Source organism: Triturus cristatus, chromosome 3_1 (genome assembly GCF_964204655.1).
Source record: "Triturus cristatus chromosome 3_1, aTriCri1.1, whole genome shotgun sequence".
Classification (NCBI taxonomy): domain Eukaryota; kingdom Metazoa; phylum Chordata; class Amphibia; order Caudata; family Salamandridae; genus Triturus; species Triturus cristatus.
Window position 1 is genome coordinate 131356735 of NC_140583.1, and position 23301 is coordinate 131380035.

At 43.3% G+C, this 23301-nt stretch overlaps 1 protein-coding gene across 1 annotated transcript in view; it reads right to left on the reverse strand.

Moving 5' to 3' along the window:
• Positions 1-4880: 4880 nt before the first annotated feature.
• Positions 4881-23301, reverse strand: part of LOC146859825 (uncharacterized) — a 60644-nt gene continuing 42223 nt past the window's right edge. The window contains exons 5-8 of the mRNA XM_085646296.1: positions 18057-18172; positions 13480-13506; positions 13309-13387; positions 4881-5722 (exon numbers count right to left, since the gene is read on the reverse strand). Coding sequence (XP_085502422.1) covers positions 5404-5722; positions 13309-13387; positions 13480-13506; positions 18057-18172 — 541 coding nt within the window. The 3' untranslated portion in view covers positions 4881-5403. The remainder of the gene's footprint in view (positions 5723-13308; positions 13388-13479; positions 13507-18056; positions 18173-23301) is intronic.

Sequence of the window (23301 nt, forward strand, 5' to 3'; positions counted from 1 at the left end):
AGCAGATTAAGGGGGGAATGTGGTGGTGTTAAACCACAATGACTATCATAATGAAGCATTAAGACAATTGAGAGATCGTGAGAGTTATGCTAAAGCAAATTCATCTCAGCTAACTAACTCAAAAGAAATGATTCAGAATTCATTGAAGGTGTTTTTAGACAAAAAATTGATTGATATCGATGAATATAATTATCTATTGGTAGATAAAGCAAAAACACCTATTATCTATTTCCTTCCAAAAATACATAAAGGTGGGAAATTACCACCAGGACGACCAATTATATCTGGTATTGGCAGCAGGACAGAACATATATCAGAATATATAGATATGTTCCTAGCACCATTTGTTAAAACTCTTGTGTCGTATATCAAAGACACTAAAGATTTTTTGCGACAAATGAGAAATATTACTTGGGAAAATGGAATGATTCTAGTAACTATGGATGTTAACAGTCTTTATACTAGTATCAAACATGACAAAGGGATTGAAACTGTTAAATAGTTTCTGTATACCAAATCAGCAAGCTATCTTCAACACTCTAATATGATACTAGAGCTTCTACACTTGGTTCTTACAAACAACTTCTTTTTTTATAGAGGTGATTTGTTTCATCAAATAACAGGTACAGCAATGGGTGCGAAATTGGAACCTTCATATGATAATTTATTTATGGGACATTATGAAAGAGAACATGCTTGGAGGCGAAGTGAATTTGAGGAAAATATTATCTACTGGGGTAGATTTATAGATGATGTGTTTATGATTTGGAAAGGTAGTGAAGTAAAGCTAAAATTATTTCACAATTATTTAAATGCTAACAACTATAATATAACTCTTTCTCTTGAATATAGTCTAGAAAGCATTGTTTTTTTAGATGTAGAAATGTACGTTTCACATGGACACATAGAGTCGAGACATTTTCCGAAATTAACATCAACTAATTCAATATTACATGCTAAATCAGGACACCTAAGAATGCACATTGATAACATTCCATACGGGGAATTACTTAGAGCTAAAAGAAACTGTAGTGAGGATATGGAATATCAAACTGTAACGAAAGATATAACTGAAAGATTTTTGAGAAGAGGTTATGACAGCAGAACTGTAGAAAAAGCTAGACTCAGAGCACAGAAAGTGACAAGGGATGAACTTTTGAATGACAGACCACGACCCAGAGAGAATAAAAAAGATGTGATTAGATATATCACTACGTACAGTGAAGGAAACGATAGGGTCTTCCATTAACTTCGTAAATATTGGGACATATTGACTTTAGATAAAGAAATTGCCCAATTTCTAGACAACAAGCCTAAAATGGTGTATAAAAAAGCACCAACACTTAGAAATCTTCTGAGTCCTAGTGATACATGTCAATATGAAGTGCAGAATGAACAACAACTATTAACAAAAACTATCTTAACACCTGGATGTTATAGATGTAATCAATGTATTTGTTGTAAGTATGTTGTAGATAAAACTCAAACTTTTTGTGATCACACATATAAGAACACATACAGAATCAACTCTTTCATTAACTGCAATGAGAGCCACTGTATATACACAATGACTTGTATTTGTAAAAAAATATATGTGGGTTCATCTATGAGAAAACTGAAGATTAGATGGATGGAACATCTTAGAGCCATCAAAAACTGCGAACCTAAATATCCAATGGCAGTACATTTCAAAGATAAACATAAACTGACTGAATTAAAAGATATCCAATTCATGGGTATTGAACAAGCTAATATTGATAGAAGAGGTGGAGACTTAGAAGCAAAATTAAGATTGAGAGAAACCTATTAGATTAATAAATTACGAGCAGTACAATATGGGTTGAATATGGATCGTGAAATATATACATTATTAAGTTAACTCGGTCCTTAATAAGTAGGATATATATACAGCATGTAGGTAATATCTCAATATCTTAATTAAATCTTCTTTGCGACTCTGTATGTCACATGTAGGAATGAATAAGAGAAATACATATGTATACTTATTGATATTTAAGATGATCATAATTGGGACTCTAAGTTACTTCCCATAGATCACGACCTCCTGCTACAATACAATTAAGAAGTTGAGAATGGGTACAGTGACCTGAGCAGGCAGCTTTGATGTTGATTCTAATAAACAACAATTATTGAGTATTCTAATTTTGGGTACGTTCTTTCATTAAAATGGTCTGAGTAAATAATACATTTTGGGTTTCAATTAGATGGAGGAGGTATTAACAAATTTAATAAATTACGCACCTAATAGATTTAATACTAGTTGTTCAAGAGGTTTTTTATAATAGATCGTATGCATATTTGTTTTTTACTTTGGTTAATTTTTGTTGTCCTAAATTTTAGATTATGACTAAGTACTTATGAATAAATTGCGTAATATTATAGAATTGTGTGGTAGGAAAACTATTATGAGATGCAACTTTTATATAGTTCTAGATAGCACAACACATAAGAACGATCAAGTTCCAATGCTAGCAATCCAGGGTTCGATTCTCGGCTGAGATACTTAGAAGATGCATGGGTGTGGATAATTATCAGGATCCCATGTATTTATGCCTTAGGCTTCATCTATTGTAACCTTTTTATGTTGAACTATATATATTTCTAATTTATCACCATTATTATAATACTAGTTCTAGGGTAGAAATAGATATCTATTAAAAGACTAACCTCACTGACTTACAAGATAGCTCAGAGCAGTAAAACACGGAATCTCAATAGAGATAACATTGGAGGTTCGTGTTCGTGATGAGAAAAGAATTCAAGTAAATATTTTTTCTTTTTATAAATCCCTTAATTTTGCTACATGTAGTACTCTAGTTTTATTTTTTATTTTAATATAAATTCAGATTTTGTTCTAAATAAATGTTGAACATTATTAAGGAGAAGAACTCATGTTGATTTGGCAACGATGCATCTTGAGTCTGTTAACATTTAAACAAACTTTGCCGCCAAATTATGCTAATTGATTGACTAAGGGGGAGTATATAAAGTGGCAGTTGACACTAATGTTATGTCTGTGGTACTGGCTGAGGAAAAGGTTAGACGATCGTCGAAAGGTTGAGAGGTAAGAAGAATTCTCTAGCATTGGACTCTAATTTTGTTGAACTTAGACATAAAGTGTAGTCATTCCTCTGTCAATTTGACTTTACAATACTGACAGGTCCTGTCCTAGTTCGTAAATACTTTTCACAGCTATTCTCAGAGTCAATTGTCATAGATATATTTTTTTACTGATATTGACAGAATGAAGCTTTTTAGTCAGCATGAAGAGTAGAGTGTACCTATAGTGTAGATTCAAATGTGTAATATTAGTAAGTGTTCTTTAATTTTGGGTATAATTCATTAGAAGCCTTTCTGAACATACAATTAATCTAAAAAACAAAACAGATAGCTAGTTGAAACTGGATTTGCTTTGACAAGGAGGATAGCGTAGCGCATTAGATCATGGTATCAACAAAAAAATTAACTGTGTGGGTTCGATCCTGGTATAAGGTTCAACAAATAATTAATTAAAATAAACTCTTTAATATTTAAAATAATTTTCTTCTTTAGACTAGGTGACACTGTGTAAGGTATATGTTTGGTTTTCTGGACTATTACAGATCTTATCAAGGATCAGTAGACTGAGGACTGATAAAGAATACACTCTGATTATGAAGATATATTTTAGCTGTGCAACAAGTATACATGAATAATTAAGGTGAGAATTAAGTTTCAATATTAATAATGATTATTTGTAAATAAACAAAGCAATAAGGTAACATCAATATATATTATTTTAGGAACCTATACTTAGAAAACGGAGACTCTACTAATGGGAGAACTTTTTCCAAAATACAAGGCAAGAAGTGAGATTAGCTACTTAACTGAGGTAAAGAAATGCTCCGGCCATTATAAGAACTGGGAGGATAAAAAAATGTTTTAAAAAATTGATACACCACTATGGATCATTAGAATGGGTATACTTACCATAGAAAATGTGTATATAATTATGACAACCCGAATTTCTGTACACGTTTGACTGATTGAACAATCGGTTATAATTTAGATACTGCTTTTGAGTTTATAAATTAATAATTATGTTCTAATATTAAATAATTTTAAATTAATTTGTATATTAATGTATCAGGAACGTGCTTTATTGTAAGTTGTTCTTCTTTCTGTTTTAAAACAAAAAAGAAAATTATGTTGTTTGTATGACAGCCCTGAAGAAGCACAGTGTGCGCGAAACACGTGTTGGCTTTACTGGGATACTTGTATATAAATCTGAACATAAAGAGAAAAGAAGGCATCACTGTGATTCTTATATGTAAATCTCTACAAAGAAAATAAGAATAAACATCAGAAGATAATTACATAAGAAGACTCATATATGGTTTATTTGCTTGATATATGTAGCTATCTCAGATTTGTTTGTGTTGAATATATAATTGCACTGGTGGGGACCAGTGTCTGAGATTGGTGGCGCCAGGCAATGTTACCTGTAACCCAAGTCGTATTAGAATATATATATATATATATATATATATATATATATATATATTGGGCAAGAATTTCTATTGGCGAACACTTGCACATCTCTCCATGTTGATTTGAGAGGCAAGGTGTATACATGAGACAGCAGCTGGGCATGGCACAGAAGTATTTCTTATTCAATAAAAGTACAATATTAACGGAGCCACAGCACATTCAGCTTTTCATCGTAAAGTCTTATACCTGCAACATACTCACACACACAGATGTGCGTACAGACACACACATGCACACACACACACAAACACACCCGAAAGTGTTCCGCCATGAATCAAGGCGAAAAGATCACAGTACTAAACTCACCAAAAGAGTGTATTTCACACGTTTACTTATATACACATTGTTTGTTTCCATGTAAAACAAACAGGATGACAAAAGAACACATTTAGACTAGCACTCTTTTTCCCTGCCAAGTGGAGGAAGGATACATGTAGATGGTCCTCATTCCCAAAGGATCTCTAATCATACACTGCATAATCATTGCACTGTGCGCTTTGAAGGTCGCTGAACTTCAGACTTGAGAGCAAGTTCCCCATCTTTGTCCATTGAGGCGATCTGGAAGGCCAGTGTTCTCTCTTCAACCTCTTTAATACACATTGGATGTATGTTTTTTAAAGATCCCATGGACTCCCTATAGGACGGCGATCCACCCACCCAGTGATATGTCCATCCAAGCTTTGCAGGCGCTGAGTTCCACTTTCAAGTCATGAGTCTCAGGGGTCGTAAAAGCCTCAAGGCCGACCATCCTGAAATGTTTTTGCAAGGACTTGTGTGCTCTTAGATTCTGCATTAGGTTATTGCCCTCAAGAACATACCTGGATAAAATAAATATGGAAATGGCAGTCTTTCTCATTGTTCCCCGGAGGCATCGTAGCCCAGATTGTCATAGACGCGGCTTTGGCCAGTCGGAATGGCAGGCAAGGCAGGACGCGGTATGACGTAGGACAGGTGGCTTCGGTAGTTGAGCATCTCTGGCCGGATGGCAGGCAGCCGAGGTTCAGGAAGTATATTCATGGAATTGCTATATACTGGGTCGATCACGTCTACCACCGGCGTGTAAATGCTCGTAGTGTTCCATGTGGGCTTCCTGGCTGTGACCCTTCCCACCTCATTCGAGTTGCCCACAGTCGCTGAGTGGGATTTTTCGAGGCAACAAATGAATTGGTTCCTGGGGAAACAGAGAGAGGAGACAGATCAAATGATAGTGAGCAGTGAGAGGAAAGCAGAATAATTGGCAACCTATCTCTTCGTTTCTACTTTCCGGGGAAGGTAGAAGACACTTAAATACTTCATTATTTTTCTTTTAAGTCTTTTTATTAAATTTTATGAGTCACTCCATAGGTTCCTCCACCATCCCACGAAACGATCGCCATGGGGACCTAATTTTTTCCCATTTGCGTGGGCAGCCTCTACCCAGGTATATATCATTCATGTCTGCCAGCATGCAACAGTCCATGGTGTGTTCTCAATCTGCCACGGCCGGTGTATCCCGTGCACCCCACATGTGTGCAAATACTTTATTTATTGATTACTGTGTAAGGCAAGATCTATCCTGGTGGCAGCAGAGCTCCTCTCAGACTGAAGTAGGAGAAATTACAGCTGTGCAGTATCAGAAGAGGGAAGAAAGAGATGTATGCACTCAGAATTATGTATAGGACAAAACATGGAATGAGCTAGAGTTGTAGAGTGAGGATCACTTTGAAAGAGGGGATTAAGACACAGACAAGGCAGCAAACAGCAGATGCAGGTCCCAAATCCATTCTCACCAATACTAAGAGGTTCAGACACTGGTACCAAAGTAGAACAACATTATTTTTTTTATTTTACAGAGTTTTATGTAGCGCAAACTTGACCCGAATCGGGTATCAGAGCGCTTTACATAGCACCAGTTGCGTTACATGAGGACATATTCATTTTTGTTAGGCACGGGGAGATTAAGTGAATTGTCCAGAATCACAGGATGTTCAGTGGCATTGTCGAGACTCGAACCCAGTTCCCCAGATTGAGGTCGGCCGCCCTAGCCGTGAGGCCAACTCCTCTCCCCAATTGAGTGTGCTTAAGTGTTGGCAACTTAGTGCGCTGCATTTTTGCTAATGGACTCAGGAATCACTGGGGCACTTGAACACACTTTGCAAGGGGGTCTCCTCACCTTCACTGCACCACTGTCCAGATATAGAGAGATAATAAAGTCATACCAAAGGGTAAGATGGTATATGAGATGGGGAGGGGTGGGGATGTCTTGAATTCTGGCTCTAAATTATTCAGTTACCAGCTTGAATGTAATCCCCTCATTTTCATTTACGCAGAGCATGATCCTGGCACAGGCACCCCTCAAACCAGCACCCTACAAACCGACAGTCACCAGACCTGATTCATGACTCATGAACTATAAAACCTATGAGCAGAAATGTCCGCCTGATAGATTTTACCGACTTTTCTTCTCTTCACAAACATTTCTGGGACGGCGCCTGGAAATCTGCACCCGGTAAAGTTTTCCAGGCATACTCCTGGGAGGGTCATGTGACCTTCTATGCTGCATCCTATTCCCACTGTTCGGAGGTCTCTGATAGCAGGCATGATCTCCCTTGTGAAAATGCACTTGTCTTCTTCACTGACAAAATATTTTTCACACTGCGAACTCTCTTCCCTTACATCCCTGGAAAATCTGAGGTTGGTCAATTGCCCTTCTCAGCGTACAAAGGGCATTACGCCAGCTCGTGGCAGCGGTAAATATCTGGCCATGAGTTGGACTTATGGCTGCATAGATGTCTGCCCTCTTTGCACATATACAAGCCACCGTACATGGATTTACGCCTGCCAGAGACCAAAGTGTGAATTTCTAGCAGGGGACAAAAGGTAAATTCAATCATAGATGCACATTTACGACCAAATTCCCCTTCGTGAATAGCTCCCATTGCTTTCATTCAGCAATATTCCATTGAGTGACTGCAGAGTGATGGATCCACAGGAAGCTGAACTTGGGTTCCTCAGGCACAAACATTGAGTGAGAATGTTGCATCTGCTGCAGAGATCTATATAACCCAACAGCTGGAGGTTTGGACCAAAGTGGACTAGTGATTCCCAGCGTGATGGGATTCATGCCATGAGATGGGCAATAGTGAAGCTATCCTAGGGCGAAGACACAATGGCTTGGATTAGAATTGGAGGGGGAAATTGATGTATTCTGGTCGGGTACCAGGCCACTGTAATTATGCGATTGTGTGGCCATTTTCGCATAGTGAAAGATTTGTCACATTTGCCACAGAATCATCTGATGCATAATCTACAAATATCATCCCCCCATAAATTGTGTTTCTAGCTTAACAGTTTAAAAACTACTTAAAATGCAACGTATTGCAGCGCAGTGAAAGGCCCTATGCAAAACTGGACTTGTCACCTTTCTGTTGCCTATTGCTATATATGGTTATTAAAATAGTACTAATGAGATGCAACCAATGCCCAGACAGTGTTACCAAGATTGACATTGCAATGCAATCAGTTTCGCATTTGGGACCTTACATGTATTTACCTATGCAGCACATAAGCCTGGGTGCTGAAACATCTACTGTTCTTTAACATGGAGGGATATTGAGCACCAAACTGCGGAACACGCCAGGTATGGGAACACATTGAGAGAAATACTGCCTATCAGCGGGAAATTGTATTGTCCATAGCTCTGTTTTTAATATAAACTCAGGGCCTTCAGTGGTCATATTACAGAAAAAAAAGATTTAATAAACTATTATTGTCTACGGGGGCTTGTGGAAGACAAGTTACTATAGCCTGGAATCAAGGGAATGCTAAAGTGATTCTGGTATTTTACTGACCTTTGCTGGTTGTTTTCTATCAAGCGAGTTAAATTGCGGCAGTTACCAGAAACATAAAAAAGAAAGTCCCTAAGAACAAAACTATTCTGGTATTTTACTGACCTCTACTGGTCTTTTTCTGTCAAGACAGTTAAATTGAGGCAGTTGAATAGAAAAAAGAGCCCCTAAGCAAAAGTGGAAGCAGACAAGTCCTGGGGCTGATCTCCGGAGCCCCCAAAGTATAGACAACAGATCTTCCTAGACAGCGCAAGCGCCGTCTAGGCTCGAACTAAAAATTATGAAATAATTAAGTAATACTATTATGTGCTGCATGAGGTTGCATAATTTGCCTTCAATTGCTGCATAATTTACTCAACACTGCTGCATAATTTGGCCCTCTCCTGCCGCATAATTCCAGTGGCCCTGATTATAAATGGCCCAGTGTTTAAACACTCAGATTTTCGTCATGCAGGAACACTGAGCCCGAATCAACTGTCCGGAAAGTCTGCAGGTAAAAATCATATAAGGCTGGGACTGTAAGGGCAGACCGGCACTGGGTGATAACTGCTCCAATCAATCAATCAATCAATTAATCAATCAATCAATCAATCAAGGGCTTGTTTAGCGCAACTACTTACCCTTGAGGGTCTCAATGCACTGGGATGGGTGGGGGAGAGGCTCCGTAGGATGCTGGGGTCATCTGAAGAGCCAGGTCTTGAGGTCCCTCCTAAATTGGAGCAGTGTAGGGCTATACCAGAGGTGGAGGGGGAGGTTGTTCCAGATGTTGGCTGCGAGGTACGAGAAGGACTTTCCACCCATTCTGGTCTTGTAGATGCATAGCACGGTGGCCGGAGAGAGGTCAGCTGATCGGAGGTTTCTCTTAGGTGCGTGGAAGGAGAGGCAGTTGTTTGGGTATGCTGGTCAAATGTTGTGAAGGGCCTTGTATGCATGCGTGAGGAGCTTGAAGGCAGTTCTTCTTTCGATGGGGAGCCAGTGGATTTTGCGGCGGTGTTGGATGATGGGGTTGTGGCAGGGATGTCTAGAATCAGTCTGGCTGTGGCGTTCTGACCAGTCTGGATTTTGGGAAGGTTAAAGAGAGCAACGTTTTTTGTTTCTACCTGTATAGAGGGCATTGCCGTTGTCCTGTCCTCTAGTGATGAGGGCATGTGTAGTTTTTCTGCAGTGTCAGCTCTGTGGAAGATGTGGGGTGGGCAGGGGTCTGAGGGTGATCATGAGGGGATGCTCGTCATGGTCTTTAAGGTGTGTTCTGTCATGAGGGTGGTCCAAGTTAGTAGGGTCTGTTGGGTGGCATCGCTGGGGGCGGGTGCAAGAGCGATGAAGAGGTCCGGGTTGTTGAAGTTGTTGTACAGCGTATTAATCTTGAGGTGAAAAAAGGTGCTTAGTCTGTTGCAGAGGTCTTGGGAGTGAGGGACATCTGTTGTTTCGGTGCAGGGTTTGGCAAATTCCTGGATGACTGAGAAGAGTTCTTTGGAGTTGCGGCCGTTGGTGAGGATTCTGTCTTGGGGAAAGTTCTTCTTTGTGGATTTGATGAGTTGGTGCCGTGCCGTGGTGGCTGTCCTGTAGGCGGTGTATGTTTCTGGGGTTTTGCTGTTCCTCCATGTCTTTTCGAGTCGTCAGCAAGATCGCTTGGATTCTTGGAGTGCAGGGGTGAACCAGCTTGGTTTCTTGTTGTGTCGTCCTGTAGCTTTCTTCAGGGGAGCGAGAGTGTCTGCACAGTTGGTGATCACGTGGTGGATATTGCGTGACGCTGTGTTAGTGTCTGGCGTCATTGTTGGTGGGGTACTGGTGAGGGCAGCTGGTCTTCTGCGACTTTTTTCCAGCTTCTGTGGGGGAGGCAGTGCGTGTGCTTAGTTACGGTGGGTTTTCTGAAGGAGACATGGATGCAGTGGTGGTCTGTCCAAAGTAGTTCTGTGGTGTAGCTATAGGAGATGCTGATTTCTCCAGCGAAGACGGGGACTAGCATAGGTCTCCGAGTAGTATGTAGTCTCTGGAGGTAAGATCGTGGGGCGCGATGAGGTTGGTGATGGTGTCGGTGACAGGAGCACGGGGGCTGGGCGGCCTGTGGATGAGGGATCCACAGAGAGGTGTTCTGGGGTTGGTATAGATCTGGAAGAGGAGATTTTCCATGAGGGTTGTGGTGTCCTCTGGGTCAGTTGCTGTCATGTTGAGGGAGCTTTTGTGGAAGATGGCGATGCCTCCTCCTGGGTGGATGGGGCAGTCTTTTCTCAGGATCTTGCTTCCATCAGGAATGGCGATTGTGACATTGGTCCAGGTTTCAGTGAGGAAGGCAACGTTGGGCGTGTGGGTGTTGGGGAGGTCCAAGATTTCTATGGCGTGCTCATCACTGCAGCACACATTGAGGAGGATGCAGTTCAGTTGTTTGAGTTGCGATGATGTCTGGTAGGCTGGGTACTGCTGCTGGGATTCGGAGGTGTGTGTAGGGGCAGGGGCAGTATCGGCAGGTAATCGGGACTTGGGTGTCTCTCGGTGTCAAAAGCTGGCAGTTGTTGCTGAGTTTATGGAGCTTGTTGAAGTCATAGTGGGGGCGGGTCAGAGGTTCAGGGTCCCTAGTGCTGGTCGCAGTCGGGTCGCGGTCAGTTTGCGGACGGGCGCAGACGGACTCCCTTTGGGGTGCTTCTGATTCATTATGGCACTTTAGCTTCCCTTCACCCATTACACAAAATATGCAGTCTACAAAGTCCAGCTTGATTGCCTATTCATAATGAAATGCAATATTATAATATAGTATGTAAATTCATCTCTTATCTCATCAAGGTTGGGTGTGCACAAGTGACTCAGGTGATTCTGCTCTTAGTGCAATAGAATGCGCAGGCCAAGGGGCAAAGACATGCTGTGCTACTTGTAAGCAGTTCCTTTAGTATTACAGTTGTCAGCTAGCTCAAGTTTGGCAGGAGACCCTGTTTGAAAGCATGCAATTGTTTTTTATCAGCCATTCCTATATTGTGAGTTCATTGTATTGGCTAAATTGCAGGAAACAAGAACAAAACACCCAGTGGCCGTATATTTATTAAGCTAAAAATCATGGCTAAACTATATTACCCTACTGACATGGCATGTTTGGTTGGGACTGCATTGCTGAGAGAAACATTGTCTGACCTGCAGACCCATCAGCACTGATTATATAATCTGTAGTATCACGAACATTTCGAGTCCTAATGTGAATAAAGTCAGGATTAAACCTGCATAATTATGTGAAGTGGCTATGAAGTGTTTAATTCTAGTTTGCAGTATTTGCATAAAGTATGTATTATTATTATTAGTGCCCAGTGCTTAATTTGAGTCTGTGGCTTCTAGTGCTCGGCACCTGCCCTTAATTGACAACATCTGTGCTTGTGACAGTCTGCCACAAGGTGGCGCTGTCTGGCTTGTTTAGAGATGACCACAGGTAATTTATTAATTCAATATACATTCAAAATGATTGTTACCTGCCACCCAGGTCATTCTGATAGCTATGGGGGCCTGAAATAGTCCGAATAGTCACACTTGTAGACGTGTGATGGTTACTAGTTGTGTTGTTACTATCATTGGCAGCATAGCAGGGGCAATGGGTGGTGTAAGCTGCAGTGGCCTCCTAACGAGAGACCTGGCACTTGTGTGTTTTTCACAAATCAAGCAGTTCTTGTGCGATGCTCCCTTCACATATGGAGTCAAGGCCAGTGTGCAGCCTATGCAAATTACAGAGTAGTTTCGCCAGCCAGCTCTGATTTATTTACTATGCATCAAATGCACCTTCCAGCATCAGGATTGAGCATGTTTTTAATGACTTTAGAAACTTTGCTGAAGCAAGGGCTGTAGGTGGAAGCACAAGCGATACATTGCTTTTTATACCTTTTCTGTGCGGTAATTCGTGAGAGCAGTACCATGCTCTAGAGTGCTCTTGAGACAAGGCTGCTGGGTTAATCGCCTACAAACATCCACACAATGCATTATGGACCAATCAGAAACACAGCTTTGGGATCACCGCTACAAACAGCCACCCAATCAGTGGAGGCTCCTCCACTAAGGCAGAGGAGCGTCGCCCCATTGAGCAGGCCAACAAGAAAAAAATAAAATGATAATAACTCACTGTAATTTTCATTTTATTTTCCATCCTTGCTCAGCAGGGGCAGGGCTGCTCTGCTCACAGAGCAGGAAGGAGTGGTTTGTCCACTCAAAGTACGCAAGACGCTTTGTCAGGCTGTCTCAAGCCATCCAAACCGTCATGCGCACTTTGCAAGTTCTGCACTAGGTTGCATTACAACCTGGGTGCAGAACCTGCCCAGTTTCCCATTCTCTGGCTGAGCACCGAACCACAGTGCTCCGACCAATCAAAACACTGCATTGCAGCCTTGTGATTGGCTATGGGGCGTCTGGGAGCTGGGTGCTTCCTGCCTTGGAAGCAGGAGAAGAGCGATGAGAGGAAGCGGCGGAAACAGGTAAATCTACCCCCTCCTCTCCACGATCTGCCCTTCCACCGCCCTTAAATACCAGCGGCCACCGCACCCATTGCATTATAGATCAATCAGAGACCCAGCCATGGAGGTGCTCGTGCGTGCATACAATAGACAGCCGTGGCAGGCATAAAATAGCACGTGGGTTTATTCATGGAACCAGCGTATAGAATATTGCAAATTGCAGCATGTAATACAGAAAAAACCGAAAATTGAAAAGACATAAAAGAATATAGAAATAAAACATCAGATGTGAGGAGCGGGATGGAAATATGTGTTCAACGGGGTAAGTTTATTCACTCTGACGTTTAGGAGCGATTTGTGATTAGATTTTGTTGCACGTCGTGTGGTAAATGAAGCTTGAAGCTTCACCTACAAAAGACATAGATAAAGACGAAAGAAAGGGTTGATAGAAAATGTAGCACACCTCTTTTGATGACCGCAAAGGGCATCTTACAGTTATACTGATCACTCACCCTCGCATACAGGCCGCCGCTACCAGCAGTATGGCAAATATTGATGCTAAAATACATCCCATTAGAATATTTTTCCAAGCTGAAAATAAACGAAAAAATATGATTAATGCAACAGGAAATTTGTGCGGGACTTAAAGTGTGCAATAATGTGTAGTATGAAACAGGACTTACTGTTGTCCACACAAACTGCATCTTTAACTGTGGAAATGAAAAAGGACAATAAACATTGAGTTAGTAGTGCTGTCGAGTCAGGCCTGTGGCATCCTTTTAATAATCACTGCACCATGAAGAGGGACATTTAAAGATGCTCTACTTTCATCTCACCTCGACCCCTCTTAAAATCCCCTGTCTAGACACCTGGCCAACTTGGATATCCGCACGATTTACTATATTTTGCATTGAATAAAGGCATATCAGAAATGCTGGAGAAAAATCCATCTGACCAGTTACAAATGATTTCTAATGCAGCCAAATTGAAACCATATGTGGCTTTAGTTATCTGTTGAAATGTTATTTAAAAGCTTATACTAAACTACACAACGAAGAATGCAAGCATAGATACCATGGTACTGCAAGTCCATATTCTCATTCATTCACTCATTCTTACACTCTCCTACCTCTCTGACAAAATGTCCTTGACAGGTGGTGCCAATCAATCATTAAACACGTTTCCTCCATCTCAACACCCCAAAGGTGAAGAAACCCCAAACCCTGGACCAGGGCTGCATCCCTGCCATATTTTCGAGCTAAGCGGTAACTACACCAATTCTTTCCATTTAGATTCAGTGTGTGTTCTTTCATCTGACCTGGATGCCACTTGGCAGAATACTGCAGCCCGTGAGCTGCTTCAAATCCCGAAATATCAGTCGGTCACGTCACGACCTGCATCAAGAAACTCCCCCGGCTCCCTGCGAGACAGAGGGTCCCTTTTAAAGCTTTGTGTCTTGTGTGCCAAGCACTGCCTGGGATCGGGCCTGGGAGGAAGAGCTTTTTCTGGTATATACTCGGCAGGTCGTTAGGTTCAGCCTCGGCCAAACTGCTGGCGATCCCCATATTCAGCTATGCGAACTGGGCTAGCAGACATCTAAAGTGTGCTAGGAACATCTAAAGTTTGGAATTCCCTCCCTGGCACATTAAAGCCGTGCCCAAGCTCCTGGCTTTCAGGAAAGCACTGAAAACATGGCTGTTCTCAGCAGGCTAGATTTCTGTCTTCGGGTTTGCTCCCCTGGCTATCTCAGCTGGCACCAAGACGCCTTTTGGCAAGCCAGCGCTCAATAAGAACATTTAATGTAACATAACATGAGATCTTACATTAAAGCGAGCCGTTGAATCCTCGGCTTGAGGTAGACGTGAACCATGGGGTGGAATGCCATACGGACGGATGGGGTGCTGTACGCCTCACGCATCATGAGGAATGGGCATTGTGGTCTCAGATGGAGTGTTAATGAACCCTGGGCGTAGTTTGCGAAGTATCGCTACACGTAGCTACGCGAAGTGCACTTCGCACTACGTGAGCTACGCGTAGCTATGCAAACTGCGTACTGCACTGTGCAAGATGCTGTTCGCACTGATTGCACAGTGCCGAATGCTTGTCCGCACTGTGCAATCAGTGCAAACTGCATCTTGGACAGTGCAAGCGGTCGTTTTCTGCTGCTCGAGTAGATTTCTACTCGAGCGGCAGCTTTCTCAACAAGGACTGGTAGTTTCTTATCGCGAGCGGTCGCGAGCATACGCGACCACTCGCTATGAGAAACCTAACCATCCCGCGTTGAGAAGCTCGCCGGGAGGTTTATTTTCCATGCTCGCGATCGGCAACTTGATGTTGCTGATCGCGAACGAAGAAAAAGTCTCGCCAGGATGTCATATTGCTTGCTCGCAGTCTCCAACTTGACATTGAGGGCCGCGAGCAAGCTAAAAATGACCGCTACGCTACGCGTGTTTGCACTGTGCTACGTGCAATTCGCGTAGTGCGAAGTAGCGCAAACTTCGCAAACTACGCGAGCGTAGCGTGGTGCTTTGCCCAGGCTTAGTGTTATATATGTAATGAAGGTAGGGTGGAGTAGTCTTAAACTGAGCCTCATGCACATCATCTCATGTCCATCGCATGGGTGGGGTAAGGCATCCTAGCCTCCGATGAACTCTGGAGGAGGGTCATGTATTATACCCTCGGAGAGGGTCTTGTGTATCTCACGAGCTTTGGGTGCTGCATCCTCAGATGGATTTTTATGCATCAGTCCAGGTGGTCACGGACTCAAAATACCAGTATTGTCTTTAAATAGCTTACTGTGGACCTGGAATCGGATCGGACGAAGGGTAGGAGCAGCCGTTTCCTGAAACAAGGGAAGAAAACACTGTACTATTCAGTGTTATAGTCTGGCCCTGATTCGTTGGAGTCCCTTACGCATCACTATGGGGTACATATAGATTTTTCTCCAACTTAAGTAACCACTTATTAGGGTGCTGTATCAGTGGTAAGTGCTAAATAGGTGCTATCACTACCAGTAAGTGTGTGAACTTTATTTTTGTTTTTGTCCTGATGAATTGCGGTTTAATTAACCATAGCGAGAAACATGTTGACCTCTTATAGCGCCAACCTTATTACCTGGCAGTAGTGAGGCGCGTCCTTGTATTTTTAGTCAAGAGTGGGACCCTGTTGATTAAATTTTGGTATTTTAGGCGCCAGCTACTTGTTTTAAAATTGCTCTTTTGAACACACTTCACTTAGGGCCCTCACCCGCACTACACCAACCGGCTTTAAAGGAAAAAAGATCTCCATCAAAAGGCCCCGATAAGGGCGCCGATCGGGGATTGCAGCGCCGCCCCGATTCGGAGCAGACCTGATGATGAAGCATGACATCTAGCTGGCTGGATGTGTGAGGGTCTTTTTCCTAAAGGAGGAAGTTTCTCCTGATTTCACTGACTTCTAGTTTATAGTAGGCCTCCTTCTTCCAGTCTCACCCGCTAGGAACAGCACACATCTTTATATTTAGACCTGGAACCAGGGCCGGGGTTACTCATGGCTGACTGAACAGAGTTGCAGCTCATAGTAATTACAAGTGGCTCAGATTAATTCAAGCAACCCGCCCATCCATTTTTTTCCCTCAGTGTGATGCTCTGTGTGCGACAGGGATGTCCAGGTGTAGGTCCGGTGCCCACTGTGCCACAGGACTCGACCCAAACCTGCTGAAAATGCTCTACTAGGCCAAAGCAGGCCAGGAGGTATTTGTGCTTCCATTCAGAGTGGACTCGGGCTGCTGTCTCCGTTCAGGGGGGACCTGAGCTAGACGTTCGGGTTGGACTGTTCCTATTGGAGCAGAACCAAAGTTGATTTGCATATGGCAAGTTTCAGTCTGATGTGTTATGGTGGTAAAAAACGATGCACTAGATTGTGGCCCAAAGTAACTACTAATGGCTGAGATTATCACATTAAGCCATTCACGCGCCACCGTATGCCTGGACATGGGTCACGTGCTCACTGAGCTATAGGACGGAAGCTACCCAGACGTGGGTCCTGTACTCACTCTGCCATAGGACTCAAGCTGCACCCTACAGTTGAGGTCCAAATTGGATGAAACCAGGCTGGGGTTGCTTGTGTTCCTATTCAGAGGTCAACTGGCGGGCAGGACTAGTCCTATTGGAGGAGGACCAGGGATATTTGCATATGGCTGCTTCCTGCTTTTGGTGACATGCTGGGGAAAATCGATGCTCTGGTTCGTGGTTCAAAGAAATTACCAGTGAACCTCCCATCACTGTTTTGTTTTCTTTAATGTCATAAAGGGAGCATTACAATCTGTTTTCCCCGACTCCATTTTAGCCTAAACTGCTCCTCGCTTCCTGCTATAGTGTTTTTCCGCAGTGAATGGAGTGTCCTGGTTTCATGAATGTGAACCAAGCGTTTTCTCGCTCGTGTAGTAAGCACCGGCACTGCTTTTGTAGTGCTTACTTTATAATGACATAACCTCCACGCCCACAGCGCTAATACCATTCAAACTCAATCTTGCTGGTTGATTAGAACATATTTTCCAAAATTGGCCGCAAGGTGGCACCATTCGCACTCATAGTCAATTGATGCGCTTCTCTAACTGCAGAAGAGAGTTTATTGCTAAAAATATATCATTAGGGTTCCAGACTGTTTTTCAAAATTCCTATCCTAATAAGCTATTGTGCGTTCACACCTGCCTGTGTAGAGAGTTTGAAAGAAAAATAAAGGGGAGAATAAAATAGGACTAATTTAAGTAGTAATTAAGTAGTAATTGTCTTCCTATGATTAAAAATCATAGGAAGACAAAATGTAACAGAAACGAATGATTATGAGAAAGACACAAAGAGAAAAATAAGAATAAGAACAACGATGTAAGAAGATGGAGAGTAATAAATGCGAGAAAACAGAAACTAAAAAATTTTAACAGCAAAGAAAAAAAGAGAAAGCGTTAGGAACACTAGTATGAAGAAATATAAAAGATCGCGAAATAGGGAGACGAAGAAGACATGAGAAATAAACACATAGTGAAACCAAGAAATAAATGGACTAGACACATTAAAATAGGACAACGAAAGAAAGAGTCAAAATGGAAAAGGTGAAAAAAAATAAAGGAGAGATAAGTACAAATAAAATAACATAAGATAGTGTGAACAAAAGAATCTGAAGGGAGGAGAGCGATAGCAATAAAATAAGGCAAAGGAAGCAAATCAGTACAAAGAAATAAAACCGAAAGCAAATAAAGACGGGCATAGAACCCCGGACTTACGGTCTGCTTTATAGCAGAATACGCTGGCGTTAACTTGCGGATAATTAACGCAGGGGACCTCCTCCATCGTTCCATTCGCATTCTGTTTTATGATCCCGTCTTGGTACCAAGCAGTCCTATCAGGAAAATAAATAGGATGAGAGAAACGGCAAAACCAAAGGAGCAAAGCCAGGGGAAAAGGAGCAATAACACCAGCTGAGCAATGCCACCTCAAAGCACTAAAGGCCATGCCATCCTTCCATCACACACAATAGAGAGAACTCCCAGATATATGCAACAACCAGGGCTTTAAGTGGGATGAAAAACTGTGGGGGGGGGGTCTCTCAAAGGGGCGTGGCCAATGTAATTAAGGGCGTGGCTTAAAAATACATAAACTAAAAATCTGTTCTTAGCATAGTGTGCCGCCCGACTTGTATTTTTCTATTTCTGTCATTGCATCCAGAATCCAGATATATAATAGAAGTAACATCATACCTTCAACAAGTCAGGACTATTGGCTTTGTCAATGGTTGTTAGTTGCATAAGATAAATAAGCAGCAACTATGGCTTGTATATAAAATTGAAAAAGCTTCCACTTAAAGCCCTGGTGACACCAGGACAATTTTGCTGCTCCTGAGTTTGAAAAAGAGAAGGGAAGTCCAGAGAGAAAATGACTCTCCTGAAAGGATGTACCTTCCCCTTCAACACTCACCTGGCATGACGTCATGCTATAACTTCACCACTAGTGAGGAGTGTGAGCAGGCGCACATCGATGTGCCTGCTGTCATTGCATTCCGGGGAAAAACGGAGCGTCTGTGCCAGGGCAAAAAACAGAGCCCGATAGTGACCCGTTTCGAGGCCTCCTTTTAAAAAAAGAGCACCGGCGAGACCCGGCTCACTTTAAGCCCTGTCAACAGCTAATTGCGTGGTATAAAACCGAATGGATCACTGGATGCTGGCAGCTCCACTCCCGACAACGAGCAGAAGAGAAAGGGAGGGGGGTACAGGCCTTCTACTGCATCACCACAAAATTCGCATTTCCGGAATGTGGGTGAGCGCAAATTAACGTGCAGGATTCAAGTTATGGAGTTACAGAGTCTTGGGTGGGTACATTAGCAGAAGTTGGTGAGCACTCACATACGCACGGGTTTCAGGCTGTCCACTATCACGCTGCAGCTAGTTACTCACTCTCATAATGCCTACAAATTTACTTTGTAGAGTGCAGGAGAAAAAACATTTTCAGGGTAAGAATGGGGAGAAAATACTCCGTTTTCTGACGAGGGTGTAGAAAAATAGGTTCAATGCAAGAGTAACTATTTTATTTTCGGGACAACAAAGGAAAACGTTTAAGAAAAAACTGCAGGAATGAATACACATGTGGCATGGACATCGCCCTCCAGGACATACAATTGACACTCCTGATGCAGACCAATTTAAATGTAAGTAGTGCCATGTTCTGGGCAGAATTCCAATGAGCCAGCCTAAACAACAGAAGCAAGCAATACACGAAGGGGGTCCGGGCAACAGGTCTGCCCCCTCTGTCATGGCTTTGTGTGAAGTTTCATTGTAATTTTGGATCATTCCAAAGGACAACCATCTGGTATCTGGAGAGTCGGCCATCTTGAGTGTCCGCAATGAGAAGGGACAAGTAGTAAAGGAGATTGTCTACGGCCACCACCACCTTCACCGCACACCCGACCCTGCAGGGAGCTTGGGGCTGTCGTATACAGAGCAGGTGTTGAGGCCAGAGACTACATTAGTTTCTGCATATCGAGGTTATCTGGAACATTTAGGGAAGGCTCTCAGAGTTGAGGCAGCATCTGAGGTTCTTCGTGGTACCAAACACCATCTAACCTGTACTTGTATCGCTCCTTTCACAGGTAATGTCTCAGGAAGCAAGTGCCATCTTTCAAAAGCATCCCCCAAGCTCTGGGTGTGTTCGCAGGATATGTGAAAGTGTGATGTCCTAGGCATTGTGCTCTCCTGGCTTATGTGTAGAACAGATGTTTCGGTGGTGTGCGGGGCTGTCAGTCTCTCTCACTTCCCGTAGAGATCTTTCCTTAATGTCTCATGCACAAAAAAAGATCTCCCTCATGTTTGTGTGTCATGGTTCAGACCCTGACATCATGTGAATAAAGGTCAGCCTGACCGCCTCAAAGACATTTGTAATGAAATCAAGCCACAGAAGGAATGTTGAAAAAGGAGTCTATAATAGCCTTTTAGCCCCCTGCAGAGGGCTATCCTGGTTGATAAAAACCCTGAACCCATGTTATAGGCCTGAGGCGGGGCCCTATAACGAGGGTGCGGGCCTTTTACAAGAGGTATAGCCAAGGCAGAAGAGCTATAAGGCTATTTGGACATTTCACCCACCGAGGGTGGGACGTTCTAAATTAAAAACGGAAAAACATGAAGACAAGCATTGGAATGTTGGAGCTTCGGGCTTCTACCGGCCATTATTAGCCCTGAGCCATTTCATTATTTTCATTGGAGCTCTCAACATTCCAATGTTCTAATTATCAGCGGACATCAGGAGGGAGGAGGTGAGCCAAACCCCAAGGGTGAATGTTAACACTCTAGGGTAGTATGTTCACCAACATCCCACTGGCAGGTGACAGGATGCCTCACCATTCCAGCGCCCTCGACTGCTTCTGTTGCTGTACTTTTTATCGCTTTGAGCTCTGCATTCTCTGCAATGTCAGAGCTTTGGCTTGAGTGCAGACCATGCCGGGTCCTAATCAGTGGATGGTTAATGGCCACTAAGCTGATTCATTTGTTGTTAATCAGGTAGTCTTCTGTCAGTGATGGGGGACGGAGGAGCCAACAGGAAGTGAAGAAGCACAGCAGATGCCAGTCAGAGTGGTTTGCTCAGCTCGCTGCTGTTGTTTACTCATCCAGGTCTGATGAAGCTATAGATTTTTTCTTTACTTTTTCTCCTTTCGAAAAAGTAGCACGGCTCCAGAAGGAGGGTCATCCTCAATGTTGGTATATCTTGCCAACTGGATGCTTCCCTGCTGGATTCTAGAGTGTTGGAATCCAAGCGGCTTGGGAAGCGGGCAGCTGCCGAGGAGCTGAATGTGACAAGGGTCATTGTATGCTGCCTTGTAAGCTTCTTAATCTCTAGAATTGGCAGTGCCCTGCATCTCAAACGTGGCGACGAGGATGGGATACGAACCCACGCATACACAGCACAATGGATGAGAGAAGTAAATAGGTCACAGGTGGTTGCTTTGTGTGAGAATGTATTGTGAAAGGTTATGCTGCCTCCATACTGACCACTAGTACTCCCCATTTTATTTTGAAAGAGTTTAGGTCTTTCCAGAAAAAGAGGGGAACTAAGCATTGTAGGTCCAGTTTGTACCATTCCAGGGGGAAGAGTGTAATGGAGCGCTCTAGCTGCATTTTGAGAGAAACCCTATGGTTGGTAGTAACATGTGAGACTTAGAGGAGTGAGGTTGAAGATGTGCCATGGAACTACAGGGCCACTCCGCACTCTATGACAGGTAAGTCTCCGTTTTGCCTACTTAAAGGGAGAGTGGCCTGCGCTGTGGAGGGGCCAGCAAGGTGGGTCAAGTCTAGGTATCTACAGTTGGGTTGTTGGAAGTCAAATAAGAAGATGGAGAAGTGAGTAGCTCCATATGTTTGGAGACATAATGAAACGGATGAAAAGAAAGAAAAGAAGTTGGAGGACAGTGTGCATGAGAGGGTGAGTCTGGGTGACAGGGTGATGAAAGGTTATGCCAAGTTGTCCGAACTGAGTAGCGTTGGTAATAGGGCCAACTTTATCCAAACCGAAGAGAGTTTTGGAGTTCAGAAGTGAACTTGTTGAGTGGAGAGTAAGGCAAAGACCTGTAAGGAGGAACGTGACATTGGCTTGTGGGTGAAGTCCTAAGTTGTTTAAAGTCAATGTTTGCACTTAGAGTATGAGCCTAAATGGTGAACACATGCTGTTGTCTGTTAGATATGAAGAGTTTAGTAGCTCTAAAATTGATTTAGATGTGTCAATATATTATACTGTAGCAGCTGTTAGCATTTTTGGTATTGTATTAAAGAAGGGGGATGTGTTATATCCTGGTCACGGGATGCTTCACTGCTGGAGTCCAGAGTGCTGGAATCCAGGAGGCTTGGGAAGCGGGCAGCCACTGTGGAGCTGGAATGTGACGGGGTGGTGGTATGCTTCTTAATGTCTACAATGGACGTGCCCTGCGTCTCATACCTCAGCAGCAGCAGCCATGGCAGTCAGCACTGTGATGTCACGGAAAGCTCCACGTGCTTCCTGGGATGCGAGGATGCAACATGTCCCGCGCGCACTCTGCGCACCCCTGGTTAGGACCGTGACTCATAGGGAAGCCTCCACCTCCTCCCAATGCCGCTCCCTGCGCCTTACTTTCAATGTTCAGCCGAGCACAGTTCTAATGCTCGACTCGCATTTGGTGAAGGATATGACAACTAGAGTGGGGTAATGAGGCCCCTGGGGGTGAGCGCAGACACAGGGAAGTCCTACCCCTTCCCTTGCCCCTGGTTGGACCACAAAGGCAGGGGCCACAGATGACAGTGTGTGAGGCATTCAACTGAGCACCACAATCCAAGACTGGTGTTTTGTGTATGATCATTCCCAGATGCAGACACTGCTTCAATAGAGAAAGAGCTTAGTGGCCTGCCGACTCATGGGCGAACAGAATGACTTCCATCAAAATGAAGCCCGAATTCATCTTCATGCCTCCCTCAGTAGTCGCAGAACCAGAGGTTAGAAAAACTGACCAGCGTGTCCGCAGAGCTGTGTGGAATGGAATGCAGCCGAGGTCCTGGACGGAGGTCTGGGTGAGATCGAAAGATGAATGAGGAAACACCTTTTCTGGAATAAAAGACTGGAGACCTGGCGCCACGAATGCGCTGACCATACGAGAGTCAATTTACAAGGCCGATGAACCTTCCTGGTGGACTGCTGAGTTATTATTATAGTATGTGTTATTATTATTGCATCTTATAAAGGGCTCAGCTAAACCCTCGGCGCTTCCAGGCGCTAGACCCTGGTACAGTCTTCATCCCTCGATCTCTGTAAAGCCAGGGACTCGGTGTGGGCCCTCTGAGAGACGCACCCCGGAGAGTCAAATGAAATCTGGCAGTGGTGTGACAGGTTTGGGGTAGGTAGACTCCACTCAAGGATCACTGCCCTCCTTAGTGAACAAGGTGGCCATCTTTACTTTGAATCTCTTTGCTTATACTAGTTACTGTGACAAGCATCGTGTGGTGTGTGTCAAAGTTTAGC